The sequence below is a fragment of the Eleutherodactylus coqui genome, chromosome 6 (genome assembly GCF_035609145.1).
Source record: "Eleutherodactylus coqui strain aEleCoq1 chromosome 6, aEleCoq1.hap1, whole genome shotgun sequence".
In the NCBI taxonomy this organism is placed as follows: Eukaryota; Metazoa; Chordata; class Amphibia; order Anura; family Eleutherodactylidae; genus Eleutherodactylus; species Eleutherodactylus coqui.
The window spans coordinates 183,629,394-183,643,006 of NC_089842.1; the positions used below are offsets into that span (position 1 = coordinate 183,629,394).

The 13,613-nt window shown below is 43.5% G+C and overlaps 1 protein-coding gene across 1 annotated transcript in view; it reads left to right on the top strand.

Annotated features, from left to right (window-relative positions):
* RAB15 (RAB15, member RAS oncogene family) overlaps window positions 1-13,613 on the top strand; it is a 49,032-nt gene that overhangs the window by 24,608 nt on the left and 10,811 nt on the right. The window contains exons 4-5 of the mRNA XM_066605836.1: window positions 5,895-5,972; window positions 7,715-7,804. Coding sequence (XP_066461933.1) covers window positions 5,895-5,972; window positions 7,715-7,804 — 168 coding nt within the window. The remainder of the gene's footprint in view (window positions 1-5,894; window positions 5,973-7,714; window positions 7,805-13,613) is intronic.

Genomic DNA, 13,613 nt, shown 5'->3' on the forward strand with positions numbered 1-13,613 from the left:
GACTGAGGTGATGCAGCAATAATGGGCTGAGACAATCGGTGTGAAATAAACTGCTCCACGTACCTGTGTATGCTGGAAGGGGGAGACCTGAGTGATCTGGAAATGTATTGGGAAACCAGCTGTAAAGCAATGAAACCAGAGAAAACGACTCACCACCACTTCATCATACACTGAATATTTGCAGCAGCACTTTTATCAGACTTGCCATAACTATTTTGCACGACCAAAAACCAGCATTACCTGGATCAGAACACGAGGATTCGCATGTGGCGTAAAAATACGTCAGGAAAAAAAAAATCTGCTACAGGGTCCACATGTCGGACGGTTTGATGTGAATTTGGATGTAGAAATGCTGCGGATTCCACCAGGTGTAATAGGCTGCAAATCTAAATTTAAGAAATACAGGTTTTCTGGCAAATTGTTTTTTTGGTGTATTTTTACACTACATGTGAATCCACCCTACGTCTGAATCCTATAGGCTCACAACTTAAACATCTTCAGCGCCATCCCATCTATTAATCCTACTGTTACTGTATACCTATACCATTCATTCTAATTTTGACACCATTTTTCTTTTGTTCAAATGGAATCCAAATTGCTCCTCATCAAATCCAGCCAAGAGCAAAAAAAATATTAATTTATTCATAAAAACTGGATTTTTAATGGATGAGACTTTTGTCATTTTGCTCTCCCTATTTTCTTGCTACTGCTATATACCCTCCATACAGGGTGCCACAGAAAAGTAGCCTGGCAACACCAACACACACACACACACACACACACAAGCCATCTATAAAACAAAACCTTTGCAGCCTGTAACAACCAATCACAATGCAGCTTTAATTTTACCTCAGCAGTATAAGAAATGAAAGCTCCGCTGTGATTGGTTGCTGTGAGCAACAAAGACAGATTTTTCTATTAGACAGCTCTTATAAGAGTGTGGTACCTGGCTACCTCTCTGTGGCCACCTTATATAGCATTTGTTTGGGATGCAGAATTCGCAACATTTCTATATGCATCTTACTATGATACCCACCTTCTGACTAGTTAACTGCATATAGTACAAAGTTAGAAAAAAGTCATGTTGGAGCTATGGCCTCAAAAGAATCTCGAGGAAGTTGTGTGTTGCCAGCAGTAACCTCACTCCTTAAGAAGAGCATCAAGAAGGTGAGTGAGGAGACTTATAAGGCCATCCATGCTCCTCTGGGTAATATGCAAATAAGGGAGATGGAAAAATACCTCTGCAGCGCCACCTATTAGATGGCAGCATTCCTTCAAATCAAGGCCTGACCCTTTAGACAGGTCTGTAGAGCAATGATTGGGAATTGATAGCCAAGCCAGAATCCATACACAGACAGCTGTTTCGTTTTTTTTTTTTTATCCCTTATGCCGTGGGTCGGGAGGGGTAACATCACTCCTTAAGGAGAGCACCAAGAATATCAGTGAGGAGACTTATAAGGCCATCCATGCTCCCTTGTTTATTACCCAGAGGAGCATTGATGACCTAATAAGTCTCATTCACCTTCTTGGTGCTCTCCTTAAGAAGTGATGATACCCACCCTCACCCCCTTTGTGTGCAAGACACACACAAAACTCGCACGAATATGAATCCAATTCTTTTGAGTGACGTTTTCTCTTACAGTGATGCTACAAGGGAAAAAATTGTGGCATATTCTATGTTTTATTTTTTTTACCCGCTTTAATTGGAGCCCATCACCTATTGGTTTCAATGGGTCTTCGATCTTAAATGCATTGCATGCCTCTCGCATGCTGTGTGATGTGCATGTGAGTATGGTGTGTGTGCTTTTCTATTGAAAGCAATGGGAAACATTTCTGATTAGAGATGAGCGAGCATACTCGCTAAGGGCAATAACTCGAGCGAGCATTGCCCTTAGCGAATACCTGCCCGCTCGGAAGAAAAGATTTGGCTGCCGGCGCGGGGGAGCGGTGAGTTGCGGGAGTGAGCAGGAGGAGGTGGGGAGGGGAGAGTGATCTCCCCTCCGTTGCCCCGCCGGCACCCGAATCTTTTCTTCCGAGCGGGCAGGTACTCGCTAAGGGCAATGCTCGCTCGCTCATCTGTATCTCTGATCTTTTTTTTATGTGCGAGGATTGTAATTGCATAAAAGCAATGCAAGGTGGTTTTGCCTGAAAACTACCTCACATCTGCGGGTAAGACGCATGTTGACGAGCACTATGCGGGGCTACGTTTCTTGGCCCGATATCGCACTCGCCCATCTGTAGGTAGCCTAAGAAATAATTATTGTTTTGGTTATTGCGCTTGCTACAAATTCAAGAATAAACTTCATTTTATTCACTTGCTGGGTATCCTAAAATTTGCTTGTCATGGATCCTGTCACCACAATTACAAATGGTATCATCTGCAATAATTAATTTGATCATGGCTGTCCCTGTTTCATTTATTACCAGTAATTGAATGGGACATGCTGCACAATGATGTTAGCACTTTGCTATGGCCAATAAAACATAATTTCACCATGTCTCCTTATAACAGCATGTGCTGGTTTAATCTCTATTGCCCCACATGGCTGAATTTCTTGAACTAGGGGCAAACTCGTTGGAAAAAGACAGCTTTGTCTTCAAAGCAGAAACTTCAACAGCTTTAAATTGTACAGTTTCCAACACAATAAGATAATATTTGCTAACAATCTAAAGTATTTATCATGCATTATGGTGACACAATAGTTCATTAGTAGAGATGAGCGAGCATACTCGTCCGAGCTTGATGCTCGTTCGAGTATTAGGGTGCTCGAGATGCTCGTTACTCGAGAAGAGCACCACGCGGTACTCGTCTCGATTAAACGAGCACGGATCATTGAATACAATGATACAGCCGGCTCCATTGAAAGCAATGGGCTGCCGGCGAGCGCGGGATGAATTGTCGGGAAGGGCTTAAATATATAAGCCCTTCCCTGCAATTCATCCAGAAATGTGTAAAAATGAAAAAAAAATATACTCACCTTTTCCCGGCAGAACGATGTTAGCCCATTGAATTCAATGGAGCCGGCAATACAGCCGGCTCCATTGAAAGCAATGGGCTGCCGGCGATCGCATTTTTTTTTTCTTTACACATTTCGGGATGAATTGTCGGGAAGGGCTTAAATATATAAGCCCTTCCCTGCAAGTCCATCCAGAAATGTGTTTAAAAAAAAAAAAATAAAAAAAATATATATATATATATATATATATATATATATATATCTCACCTGGTCCCGGCAGACGGAGTTCAGCGCGGCCGGCGGCAGTCCTCCTGAACTGCTCTGAACAGATTTAAAATCCCCGCCTGCTGAAAGAGCTGCCTCTAATTGGTCACAGCCTGACCAATCAGAGGCAGATCTCACTCACACATCCATTCATGAATTCATCTGATTGGTCCCGCTGAGCCAATGAGAGTCAGCAGTCACTCACCCATTCATAAATTCATGAATGGGTGTGTGAGTGAGATCTGCCTCTGATTGGTCAGGCTGTGACCAATTAGAGGCAGCTCATTCAGCAGGCGGGGATTTTAAATCCCCGGCTGCTGAATACTACTCACAGCTGTTCAGAGCAGTTCAGGAGGACTGCCGCCGGCCGCGCTGAACTCCGTCTGCCGGGACCAGGTGAGTATATATTTTTAATTTTTTTTATTTTTACACATTTCTGGATGAATTGCAGGGAAGGGCTTATATATTTAAGCCCTTCCCGACAATTCGTCCCGCGATCGCCGGCAGCCCATTGCTTTCAATAGAGCCGGCTGTATTGCCGGCTCCATTGAATTCAATGGGCTAACATCGTTCTTCTCTGCCACAGCTGTGGCAGAGGAGAACGATCTTTATGCTGACAGTGCAGGGGGTGGGGGTGGGGGGGGGTCTCACACTTGCCACTATTGTGGCTTAATAGTGGGACCTGGGAACTAGAGATGCAGCCCAACATGTAGCCCCTCGCCTGCCCTATCCGTTTCTGTGTCATTCCCATCACTTTCTTGAATTTCCCAGGTTTTCACAAATGAAAACCTTAGCGAGCATCGGCGATATACAAAAATGCTCGAGTCGCCCATTAACTTCAATGGGGTTTGTTACTCGAAACGAACCCTCGAGCATCACTGAAAGTTCGACTCGAGTAACGAGCACCCGAGCATTTTGGTGCTCGCTCATCTCTATTCATTAGCTAAATACGGTCACTGCTCCGAACACTAAGCATATACCGGTATTTTGCACATAACCTGAATTTTGCAAAATGCAAACTTAATATGACTTGAAGGCGTTTTCCCATATCGTGAGGTGATGGCATATCCCTAGAATATGCCATCGCTTTCAGGTTGTTGAGGGTCTGTGCTGAATAGATCTATGCTGCAGTTCCCTGCACAGCCTGTGGCCAGATGCAGCACTGTGGGGAAAGGCTGTGAAGGGAACACAATGCTAATCCAGTCACACCCCCATTAATTACAAAGTGATGGCATATCCTTGACATATGAGATGGGAAAAAATGCCTGTTTAAGGCAATCTTCTTTTTTATATAAAAATAATAATGCCCTTCTCTAATGAAAGCCTGGAAATACAAGTTTGACTACAGTTTAATACGCAAATTATGCTGCAACTTGGCTACTTCTGCAACTGCAGAAAGGACATGGCAAAAGCAATGTAGACGGGTCATCTGGGAAAAACAAAATTGGAGTATTCGGGGTCAAAGGCAACTCTACAGAATCAAAATACGTGTTTTACTGTAATCCTGTAGAGAAACATTTTTGTTAGGCTCCATAGACACAAGTGAATTTTAGGCTTCGTGCAGTCCTTGCTAATTCACGAACGTCATACGGCCCCATTATATGCCTATAAGGACATGTACATTGCATGGTCCCTGTGAAAACATCATGGCATGGGCTATTCCTGTGCACTTCACAATGTGCTATGTCTGTAAATTGGACAGCACATATGTGAGTTGCACCTGAGCGGATTTTCCACGGAAATTCCATCCGGGATTAGCCAGCCATGTGGACGAGATTTGTCAAAAATCTCGTCCACACAGGAGGGCCAATCCGTTGCGGCAAAGCCAGCGCTGCGATGCGGATTCCCTGGCCGCAGCATGTCTTTTTTTATTTATTTATTTTTTTGTTTGTTTTTTTTCCCCCCTGTTGCGGCCATGCTCTTCTCTATGGGAGCGCCAGCCTCACCGGAAAAAGCATGCGGCCAAGCTGCTCCAAAAGTGGGGCTTTCCCGGTAGAAATCTTGCGGTTTTTCGCTGCAGCCAATCTGCGAGCTTCCCGCCGGGAATACGTCCCTTGTGCACCTAGCCTTTAGGCTACATTCACATGGGCAGGCACGATATTGGGCCATGAAACCCTACCTGATATCATGCTTGTCAACTGGATTTTTACCCATGGATACAAGGGATTTTTCATGCAAAAACTCCTCGCATCACTTATCTGAAAACCCGATTCTCTGGTGCTTGGTTCATGTGCATCAGAGGATCGGCAAGTGTTTCCCACTGATTTCAATGGGAAATCTCACAACTGTGCCACTGAAAAAAATGGCAAAGCGTTCCGAGGAACGCATAAAGATAGAATATCATGCCTGTATTTGTCTCCATCCAAAAGAGTGCGGTTCATATTCGCACAAGTTTTGTGAGTCTTGCAACGCACCAAACTCATGCAAAATTCTCGGTTGTGTGAAACTGGCCTTAGGGGAAGAAATTCTCAGTGACCACCTCAATCAATTCATTCTTGTAGGAAATTGGATTGCAACTTTCCACTCCTTTTGTGACGAATCTGCATAATGGTGGCCAAGCAGCTAAGATCTGCCATTTGTAGGACTCGGAGGAGAACATGTTCTGTATTTGAAACTTGTACTTGTAATATTGCAAGTGTCCAGCATTACAGTTATCTCTTTATTTTCTTTAAGGGTATATTTCTAGTGTATGACATAACAAGTGAGCGTTCCTATCAGCATATAATGAAGTGGGCCAGTGATGTAGATGAGGTACGTCTATTTTACATCTGTTTTGGTGATTAAATTACAAAACGTAATTCAACATCTCTGTTAGTTGCCTCCCGTAACCTACTGACATGCCTGAAATTCATATTCCTTACATTTAATCTAATCTCTGCCATTGCAGACTGCAGTTCATGGCAGTTTACTATAGTCTGCGGTTGGTGGAAAAGATAAGGAGAACTTAAAACGCCACAGACCTAGGTCTGGTATTACTTTATCAGTTCCACGACTAAAGGCAGGCAATAAGTCTGTAACTCAACTTTAAATAATTCACTACTAAGACAAGTGGAGTAGCTCCTTAAACTGATTTTGTTATAACTATGTACTGCAACTGTTTGCATTGAAGACATTCTCCACCTTCGGATGTCCCCAGTACTGACATTAACAAGATGTTGTGATGTTTCATGTTGATTTTAATGTGCCCCAATATCTCGCTGCCTGAGGTCATTTATAATGTGAAGACAGTTCTTTAGAAAGCGTTTTAGCAATCTTCGTCAGCAGATGGTTCTGTGATAATGCATCGACATGTGGAGGTGGATGCACGTCAGCCATTGAAGAACAGCATGTGGTCATTAAAGATAAGCTTGCGCCTCCTACACATGGATATAATACATCTTATATGGCAATTTATAATTTTTTTTATATAAAAGCAACAGAAAGGCTTGTCTAGATAGGCTGTTATCAGCTTTAACAGATAACCTGATAACACAGCGCCTTAATATTGTTTGATTTGTTTTTTTTTAATTTTTAATTATTTTTTTTTTTAATACCTAAAAGCGCAGTTCATGTGGACAGCAGGATTGTTCTTTAGCCACTGGAGTCCACAATCCCATTAGCCATGTAACTTTAGAATTAAAATGCACGGAGAGCACCATATAACTAAATATACCCCCCCCCCCCCCTTATATTGTCAAGAGGCTCTTTTTTCCTTTTTTTTTTTGCACTGAATAAAAATTTGTTTTTGTGTGTGTATGTCTGTATGTATGTATGTATGTATATAATATGTATGTGAGGGATTAGCGTTTAGGATCGGTAGCAACCTGGGCATAAGCAGTCAGAGACAGTGAAACTTGCGATAAAGTCTTTAGTCCAGGCTTTGCCTGGGTTTATTTCCAAGCAAACAAAGCAAAATACAGGCCTTTACATCAGGCAAACATAAAGTAAATCCTGCTCGTCTGAGCACTTACTATACATGTAGCGTCCCTGTCTACACACTGGTAACCAAATAGCTCCTGCACACAGCCAGCCAGGACTCTCAGACCTGCAAAGGTCTCAGCTCTCCTCTTAGGCTCTGTAGGCCCAGGCTTTATAAGGCCTGGTACCAGTCCCACCTGGTACGTGGGAGTGACCATCCCACCCTTCACTTTGGTCACTCCAGGAAAAGCCGGCCCGGATTATGCGGCTTGGAGCCACTTACTTACTACAATGTGTTAGTAGCTTAATGCTACTAACACTATACTGCCGGCTTCCTCCACCGAGCCCAGGCTGCTCGGTGGCACGTACCTGGCCAAGTGCTCCCCAACGCCGCATGGGAGAGCATCCTAGGCGAAATATATATGCCCTCCAGCACTTTGCCGGTCACCTTCTCACACTATATATGTGTGTGTGTGTGTGTGTGTGTGTGTGTGTGTGTGTGTGTGTGTGTGTGTGTGTGTGTGTGTGTGTGTATTTATAGTATATTGCTTTAGCGTTAGCTAATGATAAAGTTAAAAGATGCACTTTTCTTTTAGTATGCACCCGATGGTGTCCAGAAGATACTGATTGGAAACAAAGCTGATGAAGAACAAAAAAGGCAAGTTGGGAAGCACCAAGGGATGAAGGTATGTTCTGCTGAATATATATTTGAAATATGTGAGCCACTGGAACAGCAAGAAAAGGGTTATGGTGAATTAACAGAATAATTGATAACTCCATGCCTCACAAAGCCTTTTTATAATGCTGCCTTCTGCACATTACACACATGAAAATTGTCACAATTTTGGAAAAGAAAGATTACTGCACTGACTCCCACTGTATGGATCCTGGCCCTGAGGAACGCATGTCCTTCCCCTAAAATTTGAAATATGGCCTGCTTAAAGGGTTTTTCCAGGCCATTTTTATTAATGACCCATCTTTAGGATAGATAGGTCATCAATAGTTGACCGGCTAGGGCCTCTCTGTCACCGGCAAAACACTGGGTATGGTTTGGAAGTAGACTGCTCTGATTCCTGTCTAATCGCTGCTGGCAATTGCAAATATATATTCTGTATAAGGTCTTCAGCGAGTTTGATGCAGTCACTTTACAATTATGCTAGTGCAATAGGGAGTAGAATAACTATGGTTTAAGTAGCACAATGGTCAACCTGTTTAGTGGTCATGCTTCAAGAGTAGCCTTGAAATCCCTGTATTAGTGTATACTGTTCACATGGCAACAATCTCAAAGGGGATGAAACGTGGCGTAGGTTGACTACGTAGGTTAACTCGGGAGTGAAATGGAAATCATTCTCCCCAATGAGCAGCAAGTCTACGATAAGGAACCTTGGGTTTAATTTTAGAAAAAATGTTCCTTACATTGATAACTTCAAGGAGCTTTGAGTGAATTAGAAAATAAAGTTCCTCAATTCCAGGCAAGATTGACCTAGACTATACAAATCTTATAGAAAAAACTGTAATACTACTGTGCACATAATGGACACCCAAGTGACTATGTTGCAATTGTGCATAATATCACTTAAAATGAATGCACATAAATAGACATAAAATGAGTTCCTGGGAAGACAGAATGTCTATAGGTGATGTGAATGATTACTTGGGACTAAACATTCCCTGTGGCTGCAAGTTACTAAAGTGAGGGACAGCTAAAATTAATTTACCCTAATTCGCATATGCAGCACATATATAGATATATAATATACACAGGAGCATAATGGATGGCTTAGCATATAGTTATCTGTGCAAGATTGTGGTGTAGACTTTTTTTTTTTTTCTTTTTCCAGTAGCAATTCATGTGTTGCAGCAGTCACTACACAGTCAGTATTACATCGAACAGTCAGCCTACCGCTAAAAGGGGTCTTCCAGGCATTGGCTAGTGATGACCTAATCTCAGGATATGTCCTCAATAGTTGATCGTGGGGTCCACTGCTTGGAATGCCCACTGATCAGCTGATCCTCCATTCCACTGAGATCAGAGACGGAAGGCTCTGCTCTTATTAAAATCAATAGTTCCAACCACAATGTAGACGTCCAGCGTGGGCCAGAGGATCAAATGATCAGTGGGGATCCCTAGTGGTGCACTCTGCCAATCAAGCATGGTCAGAATACCACTTTAAAAATGGGGCTGAGCTGGCAAAATGTAATATTGCAACCTGTTCAAAGGTGCTTTCCTCCCCTTTTGTTGTATTTTCTGGATCCTAGTAGGACAGAGTCTAGGATTCGTAAAATATCCCCAGTTCAGGTAAGATGTTGCATATGAGTAATGTGAATGAAAATGAAGCATTTACTCATGCAAGGTAAGTTACAAATACGCAACAAAAATACTATACACTGTAGCCATCATTTTATAGGATTATTTTTACAACATTGTAACAATAAGCTCCTCCTGTCATTACATTTTTGTTGAAAAAATAAGATGAACTATTTTTCCTCATGTTTATGGTACCATTATTATGCAATCCTGTTAATTATAAAGCCTGACTGTAAAGTAAAATAGGGCAAAAACAATATATATCTACCTGAGATGCATCTTGGTGTTCAAAATATAAATTCGCTGTATAATTCAGTGTTTTGAAATGGATTTATTGATGGTCATTGCTGGCATATAGGAAACAACGTTTGCTGCAAAAATAAAAAAAACAGCATTTGGTTACTGAAGGAGTAAACTGGTTATTAATAACAGATTTGCATCACTAAGTAGGCATCTGACCTTATCACTTTCTCTGCCTATGAGCTTACTTGGTAAGAGGTTAACTAGTTAAACACTAATCAAAATTAGCACAAATGAAGATGCAGATACTGCTCATAGCAGCAAAGTTCATCATGTAACTTTCTGCACATGGCCGTATTACTGTGTTATACAGATCTCTAATATGACACTGTATAAAAAATATATACCGTACATACCGGTATATCTAGTTGCTATGGAGAAGTGCTATTCATGAACAAAGTTCGACATGTGAGGATGAGGTTTCTCAATATATTTATCAGAATAACTAAAGAGGGAATAATTTCTGATTACGCTACAAGTATTGCCTGAAATGTTAGGGCTTGTGTTTGCTGCATAGCAAATGCTGATTGACTAAGTTCTACATACACTTATTGGGTATTATTGTACCTTGTCGCCACTGGAACAGGGGAAGGCAGTTTGACAGTCAAGTGATGCCTCCTTTTTGTGATTGGCTGCAGGGCACGCTCCCCTTGCAGGTCCTGGCAGCGAGAAGAGTATGGTCCAGCACCCCGGGGAGCTCGTAAGGGGAGATGGGAGGCCGCCGTTGTTGCCCAGAGTTACAGCACAGCGGCAGCTACACTGACAGCGGGGGCATGAGCAGGGTCAGCCAAAGCACAGCACATGAGAGCTCCAACTGGGAGAATGGCGACAGCCGCTGACAGTGTGGGCAGGAACAAGTTGTAGCCAGCTACAGTTACAGCGGGGGCAGCATCATGGCCGCCTCAAAACTACTTTGGTGTGGCAGGGAGAATGGTGCTGGCAGGGCACCACGGGCTGCAGTGACAGCGGGGCAGGAGAATAGGCGCTGCACCTCATGCAAGGTATAGCGGGGAGAATGCCAGCCACCTCAGGAGGGGGACATCTGCAAACCGCAGTGCTGAGGACCTTTGAGGCCGAGAATGTGCAGCCAGCCCGTCACAAACGGGGCGTCACCTGGCTGTCAAATAGCCTTACCCTGGTGGACACCCACCAGTTTCGGTGGTGTCAAGATACAATAATACCCATTTACTGTGTGGCTATCATGCTTTTTTCAAATATTGATATATGGGGAAAACTGTAAGTGTTTTCCATGTTATCTGATAAGGCTGCATTCTGACACATTAAAGTCCTATAGTAAGTAATGTGCTTCTATAAACAGCCACATTGTTGCTGAGCGCTTATTTAATTTTGAGCAAACTGGTTGAACTTTGCTAAAAGTTTTTGGCTTGAAGCGACTCTGAACCTTGGGTGGTTGGTCCCAGCCGAACCCACTAACAGAAAGAGAAAAAAGTATGGTAGCTCAGTGGTCAGCACTGTTGCCTTGCACTGCTGGGGTCTTAGGTTCAAATCTGACCAAGGGTAACATTAACATGGAGTTTGTATGTTATTTTTCCCCGTGTTTTTGTGGGTTTCTTCCCACACGCCAAAAACCCACTAATATTGGACATAAAATATCAAGTGATGTATGTGCTATATAAATAAATGTGTTTTTTTTTATTATTAACCCCTTTAAGGATGCGCCCTTTCATTTTTAGTTTTCAAAAATCATAACTTTTTATTTGTCTGTGACGGAGAGCTTCTTTTTTTGCGGGATAGTTTGAATTTTTTTTTAGTTTTGCAGTACATTAAAATAGTACCATTGAGAAATACAAAGTGGAGTGAAATGGGGGAAAAAACAAATTTGAGTGATAATTAAGTGTGAATGCGAATAAAATAGCTCACTTGTTTTCCGTTGTTTAAGCTAACTTTTCAGTCAGCTTAAAAATAAAACCTCATTGGCTCCCTGGCTTCCCATCTGGTGTAAATGCTCCCCGCTCAGTGTCTCCCCTAGGAGGTGAAGAGCTGAGTGAGAAGTGGATGAAAAGCCACTGACTACCTTAGCGGTGACATCAGCACTCACGCAGTCGTTTAAAAGACTGTCGACCCGTGCAAAAGGCCCTTTAACTGGACCTTCCTGTTCATATATTTTTTTGCCAGAAAAACTATTAAATGTTTGAATACTACATGATCAAAAGTATTGCTACTGCCATGAGCTCTGAAGCTCGTTCATGCCTCAAATATTTTTTTTCTCCCTCATTAGTGGTAAAGACATAAGTTGTAGTCTGCTACAGGGAAAAATACATGGAGGTTAATGCAAGAATACATAATAACACACTAGGAATAGTTTTCCATGGGAAATCTTCATGCTGCAGGTAATTTATTTATTTTGTATATGCCTTCTTCCTTATGAGCTATGAGAAGAAAATTGGAATGATCATTATATTGTCATCAAATCCTTTTCAGATGATGGCTTTAGAGTTAAAGGGAGGGCACATACCCTAAGGCCTAATGTCCACGGCTAAAATAACATTTAAAATCCGCAGCGGGTGTCCCGCGCACGTGATCCGCGCCCCATAGGGATGCATTGGACACCCGCAGGTAATTAAATACCTGCTGATCTCATTTTCCCCTGAGACGCAGATTGTGTGTGCGGGAAAACACCCGCAGCATGCTCCATTTTAGTGCGGGTCTCCCGCGTGGACGGCTCCTGCAGGCTTCTATTGACGCCTGTGGAAGCCGCCCGGGTCCGCGGCACACCCACAGCTGAATTTCCGTTGCAGGAGAGCAGGAGTTAAAAAAAAAAGAATAGAGTGCACGGCACATGCGCGCGGCACGCTGCCGGAATGCCGAGCACATCCGCCGGGCCGAAGAAAGAAGATCCGGCCGCGACGGAGGGCAGATCCGCAGCGTCCAGACAGGTAAGTAATTCTTTTTAGACCTTATGTCCGCGGGAAAGGAGGGACCCGCTGCGGGATTCTGCATGAAGAATCCACAGCGGGCCTGATTTTCCCTGTGGACATGAGGGCGATATCTGGTTGTGATTCACGGCCCGATTATTGCACTTGCCACCACATGAAAGCCCTGGCAATTTTGAGACGTTTTCATGTTTCACTCTTATCACTTCTGGGATGCAGGGAACCTTCGCCACGTCTGTCACAGTCGCGGAGGAGGAACGTAGAGTTCTCCCACTGCTTTCAGTGGGGCTGGTGCTGCTGCAGCCGCTGCCACCAGCCCCATTGCAAACAATAGGAGATAGGACATGCTGCAATATGTTTACCGCATAGCGTGGCGGTGGCATGCAGGAAGACATCACTCATGTGAATGAACCCATTCAAAAGAATGGGGTTCATATTTGTGTGAGTTTTTGCCTCTCTCAACACACAAATCTTGCGCAAATTTCATGCCAGTGTGAAGGCAGCCTGAGGCCAGTCTCATATGACCTGATTTTTGAGTTGCGGAATCCACAACCTGAGTCCACACGGACGATCCAGGGTAAATCGCGGGCATTAAAAGGCAAGCATTTTCGAATTTTCCTTCACACACGCAAATATGAATGGTATATTCCACGAGCGGAAGAAAAATCGTTGCATGCTCTACTTTGGAGGGGAATATGGGCAGACACCCTCCATTAATGTTAACCCCTTCCTATCCAGGACATACCCTGACTCTCCAGGATGTAAATGTAAATGCATGCATGCAGAGAGGTCGCGGGGTGACCTCTCTGCATACAGTGAGGTTGTCAGCTGTTTACCACAGCTGACAACCGCGGGCAACAGCCGTGAGCCTTTAAATGCCGCTGTCAGAATTAAATGATGTTGGGGGGGGGGGGGGGGGTCCCGCACGGCCGCCCCGCGGTGAGATCGGGGGAGCCGTGCAGGTGTCATGGCGGCCCCAGGGCTGCCTTAGCA